Source organism: Symphalangus syndactylus, chromosome 19 (genome assembly GCF_028878055.3).
Source record: "Symphalangus syndactylus isolate Jambi chromosome 19, NHGRI_mSymSyn1-v2.1_pri, whole genome shotgun sequence".
Classification (NCBI taxonomy): domain Eukaryota; kingdom Metazoa; phylum Chordata; class Mammalia; order Primates; family Hylobatidae; genus Symphalangus; species Symphalangus syndactylus.
The window spans coordinates 86,606,413-86,624,692 of record NC_072434.2 but is presented as its reverse complement, the minus strand read 5'-3'; the positions used below and the strand labels follow the sequence as shown (position 1 = coordinate 86,624,692).

Here is an 18,280-nt window from a genome sequence, read left to right as displayed (position 1 = left end):
CAATCTTTCAGAAAGCCCTTATAATTCCGAGGGATCCCATGGTCAGCATTTTTAGCCAGCAGCTTTTCTATTTTTTTCAGTCCCAAACAGAAAAGCTAGTTGCTAAAAATACTGATCATGGGATCCCCAGAATCATAAGGGCTTTCAGAAACCCTCATCTCCACATCTGTGTTCACACATCCACATGTATGTTCTGAAGGGTACTAGAGACTATTTTTTTTCTTTTTTTTTCTTTGTTATAGAGATAGTCTTGTTATGTTGCCCAGGCTGGTCTCAGACTCCTGGGCTCAAGCCATCCTCCCACCTTGGCCTCCCCAAGTGCTGGGATTACAGGTGTGGGCCACCATGACTGGCTAGAGGCATGTTGTCTTCCGACAGAGCAGTTCCTGCCTTGCCTGGAGTAGCCAGACAGAGAATATTCATTATCCTCATTAGTGAGTAAGATCTCTTACTTCTGTGACTCCGTGGACATCCCAATTGCACCTGCTTTTTAAATCAATGTCACGAGAACTGTTGTGAGTTAAGATGCAAAGCTCTATTTCTGTTGTTTCCAGCAGGCTGTTCAGCGTGAACCTTGGCCATGACCTATTATTTCTGTGCCCACCTTCTTCCCATACTATATTTTATCTATTTTTTTAGCTCATTTCCTTCCATCCCTTTCTCATGCTTGGTAATTCTACTAACTTCCTCTTATGTCATACACAGGAAAAGGTATTCCAAATACTCATAGCTATACTCACACTCTGTGTCCCCTAACCAACATCTTTCCTCTTCATAAGATCATGTCTCTTACTTACTGAACATAATAAACAAACAAAACTGGAGGCTATCAGCCTGGGACTCTCCCATCACAGTGCTCCATCCCAGTACATTTTCCGTATCCACATGCATCTCCACCTCCTTTCCTTCAGCCTCAGAAGGAGGGTGTCTCTGATTCTCTTCCAAGGCTCTCTTCCACCTAAGATATCTGGTCCCACTTTCTCATGAATTTCAGTCAAGTTTTTTTCTCTCTTACCTTTACATTTACCCTTTGCCTTTTAAATGGCTCTCTCCCCTCAACGTATAAACACTCAAGTCAATATGGGGAAAGGAAAAAGAACTTGGCACTATCTATCCTGGATCCCCTCTGGCAGGTGCGCCCCACCCAATGCCTGCCCTTTTCTTCATGTTCAGGTTTATGCACCACTGTTCCTACCCCTGTGCAGTCCTCCAACCACAGCAGCCTGGCTCTGCCCTGACTCCACTGAAACTACCTTGTCAAAGTCCCGGAGGACTTCCAGGTATGGAACTCGGTGGGAATATCTTAGACCTTGCATCACATGACCTTTCTTCAGCTTTGAAAACTGTGTGCTGCTTTTTTCTTTTCCTTGGAACTGTCTAGTCCCTTGGTTTCACTCTATATTTCCTCTCTGGCCATACTTTCTCAGTCTCTTTTGCCGATTTTGAATACATTATCTTTCCCTTAAAGATTGGCTTCTTCTCTTCTTTCTCTTCCTCTTCCCTTCTCTACACTTTCTTCACTCTTGCTGCATTGATTGCTTCTGCTTCTACTTCTGTGGCTTCATTCATCACCGATAGGCAGATGGCCCACACATTGTTTTTCCTGAGTTCCAGGAGCAAATATTCAGCAGCAAACTTCACATTTCCTCTTGGATATTCATGGAATACCTCAAAATCAATGTATCCAAAATGAAATGGATGCACCACCCCACCTGGCCCTCCATGTTCTTCTTCCATTAAGTTTTATCTCAGTAAATGACCTGACTATCATTATGTTTGCCCCCCAAAGAAACCTAGAGCTAACCTTGATTTCCTTCTCCTCCTCCTATCTTCAAAATCAAATTAGTCTGCACTTCTACATGTGCAGTCTTAACATTTCTGGAAGTGGTTCTTTTCCCTTCCTACCTCTACTACTCTAACTTAGGCCTTTATCATTTCTCTGGAATGATTGCAAATGACATCCTAACAGTTTTTCCTGACTCCAGTGTTAACTATTTTCCACACTGAATGAGGCTCCTAAAAGTCAGTACGTTCTTCCTGTCCCTTCCTTGCTTTACCATTTTTTTGGCAGCTTGCTGAACTTTTTTTGATTGTATTATTTTATTATGTATTAGGATAAAGTAACTAGTACATAACTAGTACATCAAACACATTATTTTATGATTAGTAATACTTGGGGCAAAGCAAAGAATGTATCAGTTTAAATTTAAGTGTAATTAAGTAAATAATAGCACTGGTCTAGAAATAGGATTGGTTAAAAAAAAAAATAATATGGAACTCAAATGGCAGCAGAGACGTTCCAAAGTTCTCATCAAGGTTTCCCCAGGAGGCCTCTCCCACCTCCCTCCAAGCTGAGCCGTCTGCCCCTCCCCATTCCCCTTCACCTTCCAGGGTTTCCCTCTCTCTGAGCATCACCACACTGTAATGCAGGTTTCTACTTCTAGACTTTAACCTCAATGAGGGCAAGATGGAGACTTGATGACTGACATGTGTGTAGGCAATAAATAAATGTTAGTTGAATAAACAGTGCAAGCTTTGGGTGTATAAAGCACTATATAGAGTACACTTCAAATTTCCCAGATTTCGGGTTGAGCCTTGATTTTTATAATACTGAGTATACTGTTTTTCTCTGGGAGAGACTAAGCAATGTGGCAAGCGGCTAAATTTAAAATCAGGAGATTTAGAAGGGTTGAACAATTTTGTTCTGACATGGTTGGGACCTAGAAGGTGGTGAAGGAATAACTTTCTTCATATGAAGGGAACCATGCTAGAAAAGAATTTCTTTATAACTAAAGCTTAGGATGGCTCTGAAATGTTATGCTAATTAGTAATTGATGGTACAAGCATTTTGAAAGTATAGAATGCTATATCAATGCTAATTTTCATGGAAATTTACATAGTATCTGTCTCCTAATAGAAAATAGCGCTTGAAAGTGACATTGAAAATGGCATTTGAAGGGTTGATATAATTCAAACTACTTTGGTTTATGTTTCTGTTCCTTTAATAAGCTCCTATGGAGAGCAGAAATAAGAACATTTTGAATGTTTTTTTTCTACATTATTTTTTCTGGTCATTTGCCCAGTTAGATGATGGGGTATGGATCATACTTAGGAAAATATGTGCAGTTTGTTGAGGTGTTCTAAGTTCTTCACTCATCCATATGGCTAATTAACCCAAACTTGGGCCAGAGGTATTAAGTGATTTCCTTCTCAAGAAAAAGTCAAGGGTATTAATGTTTCACTACCCCCCTGGTTGTTTTTTGCTCCCTCCCTTTTAACTTTCTTTGAAAGATGATCTGAAGGTGTTTTAGTCCATTTTGTGTTGCTATAACAGAATATCTGAGACTAGGTAATTTATAAAAAACAGAAACTTATCTGAGACTGGATAATTTATAAAGAATAGAAATTTATTTCTTACAATTCTGAAGGCTAGGATGTACAAGATCAAGGTGCTGACATCTGGTGAGGACCTTCTTGCTGTACCATTTCATGGCGGAAGGTGGAAGGACAAAAGAGGACTAATCCTGTCTGTCAAGTCTCTTTATAAGGCCATTTAATACCATTCAAAATGGAGGAGCCCAGTGGTTTAAATACCTCTTAAAGGCCCCACCAACAGTGGGGCCAACAACACCATCACATTGGCCATTTAGTTTAGTTTTGTTTTGTTTTGAGACAGAGTCTCACTCTGTCGCCCAAGCTGGGGTGCAGTGGTGCAATCTCAGCTCATTGCAACCTCTGCCTCCTGAGTAGCTGGGATTACAGCCTGTGCCACCACCCCTGGCTAATTTTTGTATTTTTATTAGAGGTGAGGTTTCACCATGTTGGCCAGGCTGGTCTGGAATTCCTGACCTCAGGTGATCCACCCGCCTTGGCCTCCCAAAGTACTGGGATTACAGTCATGACCCACCATGCCTGGCTGGCCATTTAGTTTTAACACCTGAATTTTGGAGGGAACATCTTCAAACCATAGCAGAGGGAGTGTGGAGATACACAGTTTTGTAGGCTTATTAAGGAAACTGATAAATTATGGTTCCTCTTGAGGAAAGAGTATACGCTACCAACCTAAAAGGAAGAGGCTGAGGCACAAAATATAATTTAAATAGTTTACTTGAGCCAAAGTGAGGGCAGCTGCCCAGAAGACTTAGACTTAACTAACCTTGGATATGAGCTCCCTTCAGCCTTTGTTACAAACAGGCTTTTAAAGACAAAAAGGGTGACAGAGTGGGCTGATACAAAGTTGTTTGTCAGGAATTCTCGTTGCTTTGCAGAAATAACATTGATCAGTGATTGGCTATATGTTTGTTTGTTTGTTTGTTTTGGTGTGGTAATTTAAATGTCATTTTTTTCTTTTTTTTTAAATATATTTTAAATTCTGGGATACATGTGCAGAACATGCAGGTTTGTTACATAGACATACATGTGATTGGCTGTATGTTTTTAAGCTACAGGATGTGGGTTATAGTGTCCAGTGTGGCATTATTAAGTTAATGTACAGCTATTTATGGCAATAGTAAGTGGTTTCAAGAGATGAATACATAGCTCAAAGTGGGGAATTACAACATGATTGCTGTCTCATTTTCATGCCCTCCCCTAGCCTGATAATTTAAAAGGACTTGCCTTCCTCAGATAAAAGAACTTTGCTTTCTTCAGTGCAAAGTAACTATATAACAAAATGTAAAATAACTAGTAAATATAAAATAACTGCATAATAACCATATAGCCATGTGGAACAAAAGATAACAGTAGTTCAACAAAAGCTTTAATCATAGTTATACCAACTTGATAAAAAGCAGCAAGACCAGAGGTGCTATGAGTCATGGTGCGATTTGTGCCATTGGATGGTCATGGCCTCAGTGGAGACAAGACTCAGTTGGGAAGAGATTCTGCTTCAGCCAGTCCTTTATTCTCCAGGCCTGTTGCCTTCAGGTTGCCACAGCAGCTGCTCAGAGTTAGGTTCACAAAGATTATGTACAAAGACGTACACTGCAGCACGGTTTTTAGAATTAAACAGTGGATCATCCACATGTTGAAATACCAGTCATCCAAAAATCACATTGAAGGAGAATGGCCACTGTGAACTAGAAGTAAAATCCCAAGCCCCCCAGCCTGCTGAATGGAGCCCCTTTTAACCATGGGGACCCCCAAAAAACCTGAAAAACTGAGTTCTTGGCCGTGACGGGAATGGAGGTCAGACACAATTCATGTCCTCTTAGAAGTTAGGCACAAGTGACAGCATTAAGGTTAAAATAGAAATCATAAGACTGACAAAACAGACTCTTTGTGACCATAAGATACAAAGTTATAAACAAGACCTAAGGCTATGCAAGGCAAGAGTTAAGTCACACCCTGTGAACCATAAAATCTCATTAAGTGGGTTTTTGTAATGACCCAGTATAATGTGGCTTACTTTCCCACCTGACTTTGGTACAGCCTCACATGACAGCAGACTCCTTTCTCTTAAGCATGTCTTTCTACTGACGTCAAGGTTTCAGACAAGGCTTAACTCTTTCAACCAATTGTCAACTAAAGAACCCCTAACACCCACCTATGACTCGTAAGCCTCCACTTCAAATGTCTCCCTTTTTCAGACTGAGCCAATGTATACCTTCCATGTATTGATCTGTGATTTCACCCACAATTCCTGTCTCCCTAAAATGTATAAAACCAAAGCGTAACCTGACCACTGCAAGCATGCTTTCTCAGGACGTCTTGAGACAGTGTTCCCAGGCTATAGTCACTCAGATTGGCTCAGAATAAACCTCTGTAAAATACTTTACAGTTTGATTTTTTCCTGCAAACACCACCAACAAGGGAAAAATGTTTAGATTATGTTGCTAAGTGAAAAGCAGTAGTCTACAAAATAGAAGCTATTGTGTTATTTCATTTTTATTCAAAGATAATCTAGTTTTACATATGTGAAAACATCTGTAAAGTGTTAATAAGGGTTACCTTTGAGTGATGAGATTACAGCTGATTTTTCTTGTGTGTCTGTGTGTGTGTGTGTTGTCTTTTCTATGCAAGTATAGGGTGGGGGCCGAAAAGTCAGATTCTGGAGTGGGAATATGTACTTGGCTTTGTCACTTGTGTGACCTCTGTGAGTTATTTATTTCTTTATTGGAGACAAGGTCTGGCTCTGTTGCCCGGGCTGCAGTGCAGTTATACAGTCATAGCCCACTGCAGCCTTGAATTCCTGGGTTCAACAGATCCTCCTGCCTTAGCCTCCTGAGTAGCTGGGACTACAGGCACATGCCATCATACTTGGCTAAGTATTTTTTTTTGGTAGAGATGGGGGTCTCACTGTGTTGCCAGGCTGGTCTTGAACTCCTGGCCCCAAGTGATCCTCCTGACTCAGTCTCCCAAAGCACTGGAATTACATTTCTGTGAGTTATTTAACCTCTTGAAACTTCAGTCTCCTGATTTCTACAATGGACTAGTAATAGTAGCTACTGCCTAGGGTTATTCTGAAGATTAATGAGATAATAAAGTATTTAACACAGTACCTGGCACGTGATAGGTACTTTAAAACATTTTTCAAAGAAACTTGAGCCTATGGTATAAGGAGGGAAATGCTGTGAAGGAAGGAAGAAGGGGGGCGGTGAGTTTACTTCGTAAGTGCTGCCTTAAGATGCAAACCAGTGGTGGGTCTACCTGGTGAGAAGCCACAGTACTGGGCCCCACAAGCACTGGAACAGACTTCCTTGCTCAGCAAATCTGTGCTCGGAATATGCAGCCTAAAGAACAAATTCCCCTTCCCACCCCCGATATGCAGCCTAAAGAACAAATTCCCCTTCCCACCCCCGATTCTCCCAGGGAAATTTCCTCATTTATATCCTAAAGGGCTTCTCAGCTGAAAATGCCAACTTATGAATGTTGAATGAGAATGAGTTAAAACTACCAATGGGTACTAAATCTTTCATGTAGTTTTGAGGAGGAGGTGTGCAGAGACAGGACCTAACTCACTCTGACAGGCTTGAGAATGGGTCTGTGCATCCTCCTGAAGCCAAACTTCTGCTTTCTCCAAGGAGCCTACGCGACTGCCTCCCCACACGCTGTGCAGAACGGGCAAGCGCTTGATTGGAGGCTGTTACAGTGAACAAAGAGGCTGATGAATGAATCTAATTATTCACGAGGCAAAGCTGATGAGAAGGCAAATGCCAGCTTTTGAAAATGAAGTCTGTGCTTCTGTGTTCCCTTAAGCAAATTTCCTATAATTATGCCTCAGTAAAGATTGTTCACGCTTCAGTTTGGGAAGGCATTATTGAAAGAGTAGCACCTTACTGTGGTTTGATGTTTCCTTACATGCAAATTATGCTTATCTGTTAAATTAACCTTCTCTAAAAGGCTCCTTTATTTTTCTTTTCCTAACCCACAGAAGTCAGCATTACAGTGGTTCAAGTTTGAAAAACTTGAAGGTTTTATATAATACTGGAAAAACAACAGCATGGTAATGTACTTGGCACATGCCTGAGGTTCCCAGCATAATCAGTATTGACAAAACTTACTCATAAGCTGAGTGGATTTTTATATGATTTAGTTTAAGATTGTAAAATAACTCAGTAACATTTTGGAAGTAATAAGTGGCTAATTAGGTCTCTGAGTTCTATTTGAGTTTCTGAGTTTGGCATCTATCTTATTCTAATTTGGAAACTTAGGTAGAACTTTATTTTCTGATTGGTTGTTACTGAGTCTATGCTTAGAAAAAGATATCTTTGTCCAGGGCTGCTCATGATTCAGAAGTTTATACACATTCGACAGACAGTTGTTGACCACCTACAAAGGCATCCTGAGAAGTTGAGGTCTTGACCCCTGAAATCTCAGAACAAGGGCGAGCTATGCTGAATTTTTTTGCAGTGCATTCTCCATAAGGAAGCAACACTCTCTTCCAACGCCTTACTTCCTAGTAGCTGTTGGAAATGACACTCTGGTTACACATATCCATCCTCTCCATTGTCTCTAAACCCATGCCTCTGCAGGAGATGTGTTTGTATCCACACTCATTTAAAGCCAATACTTGGCCAGGTGAATGTGAATCTGTTTTCCTCAGCTCAAGTACCCGGGGAGGTTTTCCCAAGGATAAATTCCTTTCAGTATCTAATCGGCCTTACATATTCTATTACTCAGTTAGATGCTACTTTGTTTTGTCTTCTCTTTGTCCCCATGTGTATCTCCTGTTTGTCTCATTAACAGGGATCAAGTCTTCCTGGATCCCTTCTCCCACATCATGAGTACTTTAGAGCAGCTTATGTGCCTGCTGGTGAGGCTCCTCTGCAAGAATACATCATCGTATTTAACTGCAGGTTAGGTGGAGGCAAATGAAATGAATCCTCTAATTTCCCAAGCTATCACAAAGAATGACTTTTGTGAATATTTTCTGTGTCGCAAGATATTCCCTGCCCAACCATTGGCCAACACACTCTATCAGGTAATAACATGCATATATTTCATTAAATGGAAGGCATATTTATTCTCATTTGTTATGAGACTTGAAAAAGGTCCAGACAATTTGGGAGCTTTCAGCAACAGAGAAAAATTGCTCTCATGCCTTCTAAATCATTTTGATCCGGAAATGGGAATACCAGCTGCTATTCAAAACTACCGTGTTTTTGAGGAACTTATATATTAGTTTTACAATCTAAGAAGTACATGGAATGTGAAAAGACCTGATATTACAATGTTTCCAATTAAAAAGCAGAAGCTCTATTGAATTTTCAGCAGAATAGTGTTAAATCACTCTGCTAGCTAGAGATGCCTCACACAGAGAGAGAAGCCCTGAGAGCTTTCATTTTTGATTTCACGGGCAGCAGAGAGGCTTCTGTCTATAGTAGAGCCATGTTGGACAGGATCTGGCCTAGGAAGAGTTTCCCAAACTCCTTGTTCCTCTTCTATTGTCCCTTCCAAAGGGCCCTAAACTAGAAGGCACTGTGTTGACTGAATTAAATTCCTGCCACGTGCATAGAACTACCAGTGCTCAATAAACATTTCCTGGCTTGAGTTTCCAGACAAGATGGGATTTCATCTCTCCTAAGCTGAGAATGGGCTCCTGTGGTAGTAAATATCTCTTCCTGAATTAGGTACAGATCTTTCTTTGCCCTCTGGTTCAGTTCTAAGCTCTTCCCAGGATATACCCTATGTCTCCATAGCTGCAGTTATAACCCTCCTCATTTAATTTGTTCTTCAGAAGAAGCTGAGAATGTCATATTCACCTCTGACTTCCAAGAAGGGGTTGTACACACTCTAGATCTCTTCTTCAGCAACCAGTTTGGCCAGACTCTCTTTAAACTGCCTTTTTTCCACTCAAACCTACCCCTTCTCCCCTCGTCAGCTCAGCCTTTACACTCACGTAAGACACAGCAGGCCCTGGCATATGTGTTAAATGTGTGCCAATCCCCCATTTGTGGCACAGCAAGCTGTCTGTTTGGCAGCCCCAGATGCCTCCTTTCCTCATTTTTACTGTTTTAGGACTCTGTTTAGTTCCTCAGATGAAATGGCCTGAGAAGCCATTTTGTCACATTTATGTCGATTCCTTACTGGAAGGAAAGATACGGGGAATGAGCTTTTCAGAGGCTAAGGAGAGAGAGGTGAGGCACAGACTCTTCAGTAATAAAAACCTGCCGGTAATCACAAGAGGTGGAATACACATTCAACTGTCAACTTGCTGTAGTTTCCAGATTAGAGGATAATAATATGATTTACCAAAAGTTCTTTCGCTTTCTAAAACACCAAAAACCCCCACAAATCTTTGGTATATTTGCAGTGTGATTATAGTTAATGATAGTTCCAACTAATAGGTGTTATTCTATGTGCTTTACCTGTATTCTTATTTAACCCTCAGGCATCCCAGAAAGGAAGATGCTGTCATTTTCACTTCACAGATCAGAAAACTGAGACACAGAAAAGTGGAATTGTGTCTATGATCCATGGTTAACGGGTGGTGAAAGATACCTGTTGTGTTCATTCTTGACAGAGTGCCCCACGCGTGTGATTTTAGCCAATATTATTGGATCTTTAGCAAAAACCTTAGAAAATGACAAAAACATCCACCCTTTTCTGCTTAGCAACTTTTAAATTACATTTAAAAATGCGTAAGAAATCTGTTTATGGCTCTACTATGTGTACAGTGAAGCCATTTTATGATACATATTTTAAAATTTGGTAAAGTGTGGCTGTTTGTTCTCAGCAAGACAGGCTGGCACTGCCCCTGGATTGCAGGTGCAGGTGTATATCGTGATGAAATGAGACAGACTCAGATGACAGTTCTAGCTCTAGGACCTCGCACAAGTGAATCATTCATCAACTAACTCATTCGCTCTTTTAACAAATGTTTAACGCATTCTTACAATGTGCCAGACGCTGATGAGGTACTGACGGAAATGACTTGATCTGATTTGGATTTTTTAATGATCATTTTGTCAATTCTCCACATCCTTCTCTCCATCAACCATAAGTGTGTGTGTGTGTGTGTGTGTGTGTGTGTGTGTGTATAGTAAGTATATATAGTATATATATATATAAGTATATAAGCATATATATAAATAGTATATAAATGTATATATATACAGTAAGTGTATATATATGTGTATATATATATATATATACACAGTAAGTATATTTTGTGGCCTATATATATATATACAATAAGTAAATTTTGTGGCCTATAGGAATAAACATATGAATAAATTAGCGGGCTGGCTCCTCCACAGTGCAGGTAGAGAAGCCTGTACCTAACCAGCCTGAGCACATTTATAACCAAGTGGCCTGTAGAAATTTCCAGGCCTCTGAATTATGTTTCTCAGAAGGCTCGATTCCAGACAGTTTGCTTACAATGGTCAACACAGTGGCAGATTTTAGCATATCACCTTATTTGTCATTTTTCAGCACTACCCAGCACTACTAACCATGCTGGCAGGTCTAGGAAGTTAGCTAATGAGCTTCCCTTTAATGAGATTTGAAAAGGATTGTCAGTTGGAAATGACAGTTGGTATAAGAAAAGAACGTAGCGTTCAGAGGTTTTGCTAGGGCTCCTTAATTTTTAGGTATTTGAATTGAATAGAAATTGGGGGGCTTCTTAAGATCTCATAACTTCTGGGACCATGAAACGATAATCAGCAGGGCTTTTTCAATGTGATAAAAACTCATGTAACCTCAGGGTTTTCTACCCTACAGAGCCTTTGTCTAGGGGGTTGTGTTTTCATGGGGAGCTTTCCTGACGTCACATCAGTACTACAGACAGTGCTGGTGGGTCTGACCAACAACTTCAGAAGAAAACCCAGACCTCTGCATAGAACGGTTTAGTACAATTCTACATTTTGTGAGTCTCCCCTCTGATTCTTGGCTCGTCTAACGTAGTGTTCCTCAGACGCTATTTTCCTTTTTAATGAGGCCAACTGCAAATTAATTATTAAAATAATATCTCTGCCAATCATGTTTATCTAAATTTGTGTTCTGCCTAGCATTTACCTTGTTGTAATTACACCTTTTACAGCCACCCAGTTCTCTTCCCAGACTGATTCATGTTCTTTTATTAAGCTGAGCTACAACTTTATAGAGCCCATGAGGTGCTCCAGGAAGAAAGAGTCAACATACGGGATGAAGAAAGAGGTTAGAGCCATATTAACTGATTTTCTTCTTTTGTCATGTACTACTATTTTTCATCCCTGAATTCTCCACATCCTTGTCTCCATCAACCAGCTCTGTACATCCTGCTGCCTCCACCGTCACCTTGAAAATATTTTTTGTTTTTTTTTTGCATTACGTTTTCCCTCTGTCCTTAAGCCTGAGAATTTTCACTTTCTCTGCCTTTGGCCTAAAACTCCCTGACCTTTCTTACATATTTACCTTCAATTTTTGCAGAGCCAAGTATCTTCAAAGGGAAAAAATCTCCCTCAGGCCTACCTCACCAAACCCAGAAAGAAGACCATCAAAATTACTTGTAAAGCATCAATTCAATTCTGAGGTCATTACATTTGCTATTAAATAATTCACAGGTCATTAACTGCCCAGACTGTGTCTTTCAAGCACAGCTGTTGAAGGAACTAAATACTATAAATCATTAACCATATTAAAGGAAAAAAATGTTGGGGGAGAGCAGTGGAGATGGATAATTAGATCAAACAGTAGAGACGTTGAGCAGGATGAAGTAATGGCATTTGGAGGCTGACTCTATGCCAAGAGAAGATCGATATTCCAAGGTAATGCATGTCTGGGGAGTAAATGGAGCTGCCGAGCCAGTAGAGGCCATGGAAAGATCTGTGAGTTAGGGAAGAAACATTTCTATAGATGTAAGAGTGCTGGCCACTTGCCATGTGCAGTGTAAAATAAAGTCTTGACAGCCAACTAGGGAGGTCTTGAAGAGGTTGACAGTCAAGAACAGTGAAGTAGATGTTTGTTCCTGGTAGAAAATCTAAGAGCCACTCAGAAAAAAATTTTCTTGTCTGCATCCCTTTCTGTAGCCACGAACAAAACACCAGGAGAAGCTGCGTGCAGCTAACTTTTGGCAGCCCTTCATTAAACAAATTTGCCCAAGTACAGTTTTCAATTCCCCAACTCTGACACAAATAGTAATAATAGTAATAACAAATATTTATCGAGTATTAGATGCCCATGATTACCTCTTTTAATTTTCTCAGCAGCTTCAAGAAAACTGTTCTATTATTGTTTCCTTTTTTCACATGGGGATCTGAGAGATTAAACGACTTGCCCGAGGGGACAAGTTAGTAAGCGGTGGATGTGCAGACTGTCTGGTTTTAAAAACCCTCCATTTCATCAGAACCTGCTGTGCAGTCAGGCACCTCCCGCTGCTTGTTGGTAGATCTAGATTCTAGGAGAGACGGGAAGAAGGACTTCTTTACACACTTGTATTTGGTCTTACGTAATCATGTTAATCAGAGTACACATGAGTAAATACGACACATGTCCCCAGCCACACACATAAAAGAAAGATCTTCAAAAACCACCTCAGCTGTCTTTGATAATTCCGATGGTTATAAAATAAAGCACTTAGTCTTAACAGGCTTTAAAACAATTGAATTATGCAAGGTAACTCAAAAAGTGAACCAAGTCCAAGTCAATACAACATAAGCTTTCTCTTTTTAGAATTATAGGCTTCCAATCATTCATTCCACCAACAAGGACTGTGTTTCTTCCTGAGCACGCACAGACTACGGGACAAAGATGTGGTACTGTGCCTACTCCTGTTCTTTCTCTGAGGAGCACAGAGATTCTACAGCATGTGCCAGACAATGGGGGATTTTAAGTGAATACAAGTTCCAGTTTTCTAGTTTATAACCCAGTGGGAGAAATGCAAGACCCCTGAGTGACTACAGTACAAAGAAGGATGAGATTGTTGTTCCTCAAAAATGTTATAAATTTTGAATGATCACCTTTTACTTCACGACATGATATAGAATCCAAGCAGATTATGCAAACAGATCTCTGGCCTGAGGCAGCTCCAGGTATCCCACTTGAACTGGGATACGCTGCAAGCCTCCCAGTAAGTTAAGTACCCAGACAGAGGATACCAGGGCAGAACCTTCACGATCCTTCTGTGAGCTTTAACGAAAGCCTGCTATGGCCCCCACCACTCTCCCTGAGGTCCCTGCTTGGCCCCACAGTCATCCAAAGGCTCTGCTCACTCAGATGGCCCCATAACCTCAAATAGCCGTATCATTGAACTTCCACACTTGCTCATGTCTCAGAAATTGATTTTTTTAGTATAAGGATTCTATGACTTCACAAAGTTTGATTTCCCCCAGAGAACTTTCAAAGAGAATTCCTCAGATGTTACTTTCTTACACACAAAATACTTCCAGTAATTAAGTTTCTCTGCACAGTTCATCTCTTTTTTCAAAACTTCCCATTCCTTTACTTAGATCATGGAAACTCCTCAGCTCAACAGCAGCATGTATCGATTGCCTCTCGATTGCACCTTACAGGTGTATTTGTCACTCTCTAAGGAGGACTGCTAGACCGCCTGCTAGCAAGGGGCATCATCAGCCCCCAGTCCATCTGCATGATGCTCCTACAGCCAACAATAGGGCAGCTGGGCTGACGGGGCAATGGCCGCAGAGTAGCCATGAAGTGCAGGAAGAGGGTAGCAGGTGTTTCATGCCACAGATCCCAAAACCCTAAATTCAGATGGCTTCTGGTGTTAGGTGTTTTATTGTTTTCAGGACTCTGCATTGCCTTGATCAGAATTTCTTTTGTAAGCATACCTGGACATGCCTAGTATTTTCTCACTTGCAAATTACCTCACAAAGGTCTTCACCACCCTCTTCTCTGTTTCTTTCTGAATATGAAGTCTATCAGTCTGTGTCCAATCAGAAGACAGAAACCACATAGTAACTTAAACTAGGGGAAATGTAATATAAAGAATTACTTATCTCTGGTTCAAAACTGTAAGAAAAGTCTTTATGTTACAGGAGGGATGAGGGGTGTACGCAAAGCTAGGTAGGGTTCAGACACGTCGGAGAATGTGTGATTGCAGCCCTCTGGATACCAAAGTTGGCTGCTCTGCCTATAGTCTAAGTGTGGCCCAAATGTTGTATGGGATATACTTATAGTAAGGAATTATGGTTATTTGTCTGAAATTCAAATTTAACTGAGAATCTTGTTTTATTTTAATGAATCTGGCAATCCTGCCTCTAGGATGCAAGTAAGGCACAGGTGAGCCATAGCAGGTGGCCAGGCATGCAAGGAAGCAGAGGGATTAGGGGGTGTGGCCTACATGGCATCCATGTGGAGAGGGCCATAAGACTGTTACCAGCAGCCCAGGCCAGTGCTGCAAGGGCACTGAGGGACTATGTCTTTTAGGCATGTGGCTGTCACTGAGCATCACCAGATCTCTTCACACCCACACCAGTGGCCCACTGTGCACCAGTTGAAAACAGCAGGAGAGCCCCCTTGCTCCTGCACTGTCCCTCCAGCACCCCTACTAAGAAAGCTCTACCTCATGCTGTCTGTGCAGAAGAAAAGCTGAAGGGAAAACCCTCCATTATCACAGAACAGGTATTGAAGGACAGATTTGGATCTGAGATGCAATACGTTGAGAACTGGCACCTGAAGCCTTATTCTTTCCTCTACTAATGGCACAAAGTGTTTTTTTTTTTTCTTAACTCATTTTATAAGGTCATCTTCCTTTCATATAAAATATTAACTCATGTTAATCTTACACAATCTCTGCAGAGTAAATGACACATGATACCAGCTCTGATATTTATATAGAATCATGGAATTTGGTAACTTATCTACCCAAGCTGTTTGTTTTTTTCTTTGGTGATTTTCAAAGAAAAAAAAAGGGAGAAAGAAATTTAAGAGAATTCCCCTGAGCTGCAGTCTCATAAAACACAGTCACACATGCTTTCTGTTCCGTGGTTAATGGTGGGAAGACAGTCACTGACACACTGCTTGTCTGTGTGAAAAGAACAATTTTTCAGTATCCTGGATTCTTTTTTATTTTTAATTGGGTTATTAAAGCTGTCAAGTTCTAATTTCAATCAATTGTGAGCTCAATTCTTCCTTGGCAGGCTTCAACCTGGAAGATAGTTCAAACAGTGATTACATTTTTCTAAGGAAAGGTTTAGAAATGGAGGAATTCTGAAGTTGAAAAAGGAATGGCTACTGGAACATATGTGTGGGTTAGCTTAGCCAGGCTTTCTTCCTCTCCCTACCAATCGTGAACCCATATTTTTAGAAGCAGGTGATTTTCCCCCAGGGTATTATATCTTTGTGATAGAACAGTTCATGAAAACTCTATTCAGAAATTGTTTTGTTGTAGAACAAAAGATTTCCCATGGTGCAAACCTCCCTTTAAATCTCTTAATAGTATTTAAATGTTATTGGCTTCTAATTATGATGCTTGTGAGGTGTTTTTTGTTGTTTTTGTTATTTTTTTCAAAAGCAAAAGTAATTCCTTCTGGAGATGGGAGAAAGTGCTTCTATTCTTGACTCACTAGACACTAGACAGAGCTTGATATAAAAAAAAGACTATGTAAAACTTTAGGCTAAATGAGAAACTTGTGAAAACAGATATAAAATTCTGTCTGTTTCAGGATAGGTCATAGTTTCTGGGAGTTCTTGCATTAGATTGGGAGCCCTTGGAAGCATTTCTTTTAACCCACTGTCAGTCTGTTCAGGCTGCTATAGCAAAATACCATAGACTGGGTAGCTTATAAGCAATGGAAATACTTATCTCATAGTTCAAGAGGCTGGAAAGTCCAGGGTCAAGGCGCTGGCAGATTCCATGTCTGGTGAAGACCCACTTCCTTGTTCATAGACAGCCATCTTCTCACTGTGTCCTTGTGTGGTGGAAGGAATTGGGGGTCTCTCTGGGCCTCTTCTGTAAGAGTGCTAATCCCATCCATGAAGGCTCTGCCCCCTTCACAAATCACACGTTCAGACCGTGGCACCTAATATCACAGTCACTTGTTCATGTGCTTGAGAAATGTGCCACCAAAAGTCATGATTATAGAAAATCGAAGCTTGATTTAATACTTTCTTCCAGGCAAATGAATTAACAGGATTGCAGGAGGCTTTCTCTGAAGGACTTTTCCCCCTCTCTGCACTGGGAGACACGAGAACTACGCTAAAATAATGTTCCAGGCAAAGCATTCTGTTCACAACGTGCCTCTCTGTGTGTGTGATGAGGATGTCTGGACCAGCATAGCCCTTCCCTGAAAGGAAGTCGGACATCAACAGCTTCAAGAACGGCAAGGAACACAGCAGGTTCCCACTCCAGCTTGCGGTGTGATCCTTGCCTGAAGCTTCTACTCTTGTTAATTAGAGAACCTGCTTTTTTTAAAGTGTCTCCACTTTCCTTTATAACATACAGACACATGCTTTCCCTCCTTCTGCCCCAAATCCTGCTACTCTCATATTCTTCTTACCATTCCCTTCCTTTCCATGGCCCAAGAGCATTTCCCGTTTGAAATTTCTGAGTTTCTCAGACTGAATGAAGACTTAGGGACCTTTTTAGGTTATACACTGAGCTTTCTGCTGGGTACGGTGAGCCAACGTTAATCAGGAAGAATTTAATTTTAAAAGTTGAACATTTATCCCTAGTTCTATCACCTAATTGAATGGCCACAGGCTTATTAAATGAGTTGCGTTATTTCTTGGCGACTTATGAAGGGAATACTAAAGGTGATCTAAAGGTGGTTCATTCGTTCATTCAGCAGATATCTATTGAATACCTCTGGGTGTGGCCAAATCAGAACCCTGTTATTACCCTCATGAGGCTTATAACCTAGCAAGGAAGACAAATGCTAAATAAGAAATGACTCTTGTGATGAGTGGGTACAAAAGGGAACTGCACAGAAATTCACATTTCAGAGCACTTTTGTCTTGCAGGTACTTCAATCTATTAGCTCATTTAGAGCTCACGACAACTCTATAACATACTTCCTCTCTTATTTCATCCCCATTTTATAGAGGAGAAAACCAAGGCACAGGTTTGTACAGGGACACTTAGCTACTAAGTGGCAGAAGTCTGATGTCAGGGCCTTGAGTCTACACCAGGAAATGACTAGAGATGCCATCCACAGGATTTTTCTTCAGAGCCTTTCTCTCACCTCCCTCCCTCCTACTGCATTCTCCCTTCCCATCCCCAGTTAGGCTTATTGGCAGAATCGGGGGCTGAGAATGGAAGAAACCAGAGGAAAGATCAGAGCGTGTCAGGTGCCCGCATGTCGAGGGAGGTGAGCACGTGCCACTCTTGTACCACCAAGGAGCAAGAAAACCGAGGTGGGCCAATGAATTCCCAGCAGGTGGCATCTCCAGGTGTTAAGTTAGACCACCCAAACCCTCTCCCTATGTCCCTATTTTCTGCTCTATCATCTGCCTCCCCAGTTCCTGGAGTTCACTCTGCTGGTCCACCAGCTCCGTGATTCCTGCTGACACCTGGAATTGCCTCTTCACCTTGTCCTGGTCTCATATGTGGTTTAACTGTTACCCATTTCTTTTCTGAAAAAAAAGTTCAATGCCACTGTCTTTGTCCTGCAGCAGGGGTTTGGCAAGAGTGTTGAGATCTGATGGCCATTGATTGAGTTCATAAGATGTGGGGCTCCTTAAGACTGGAGCAGCGCTAAGGAGAACTTAGAAGTCTAAGAGGCATTCAATGCACGGTTGGCTGGAATGAATGCTACAAAGAAACCCTCCCTCCTTCCCCTCCTCTGAGTTCTGTGATAAGTTGAGAAGTAAAGAAATGAATTCCTATCTCATTTGGAATGGAAGATACAGTGTAATTTTTTTTCTGGGAGAAGAATAAATATTGAAACTATTGGTTCTC

The 18,280-nt window shown here is 41.1% G+C and overlaps 1 protein-coding gene across 14 annotated transcripts in view; it reads left to right on the top strand.

Annotated features, from left to right (window-relative positions):
• PLD5 (phospholipase D family member 5) overlaps positions 1–18,280 on the top strand; it is a 438,248-nt gene that overhangs the window by 262,751 nt on the left and 157,217 nt on the right. The window contains exons 1-2 of one of the 14 annotated variants that reach the window (XM_055233756.1): positions 10,979–11,033; positions 11,483–11,598. The exons of 5 other annotated variants lie outside the window; for them this stretch is intronic. Coding sequence is in view for 1 of the 9 variants with exons in the window: in XM_055233753.2 (XP_055089728.1) it covers positions 1,148–1,280 (133 nt within the window). In the remaining 8 variants the exon portion in view is untranslated. Of the gene's footprint in view, positions 1–349; positions 1,281–7,372; positions 7,445–10,978; positions 11,309–11,482; positions 11,599–18,280 lie in introns of those variants that run through there. 8 more of the 14 variants (XM_063613525.1, XM_055233758.2, XM_063613524.1 and 5 more) reach the window with 8 other exon arrangements.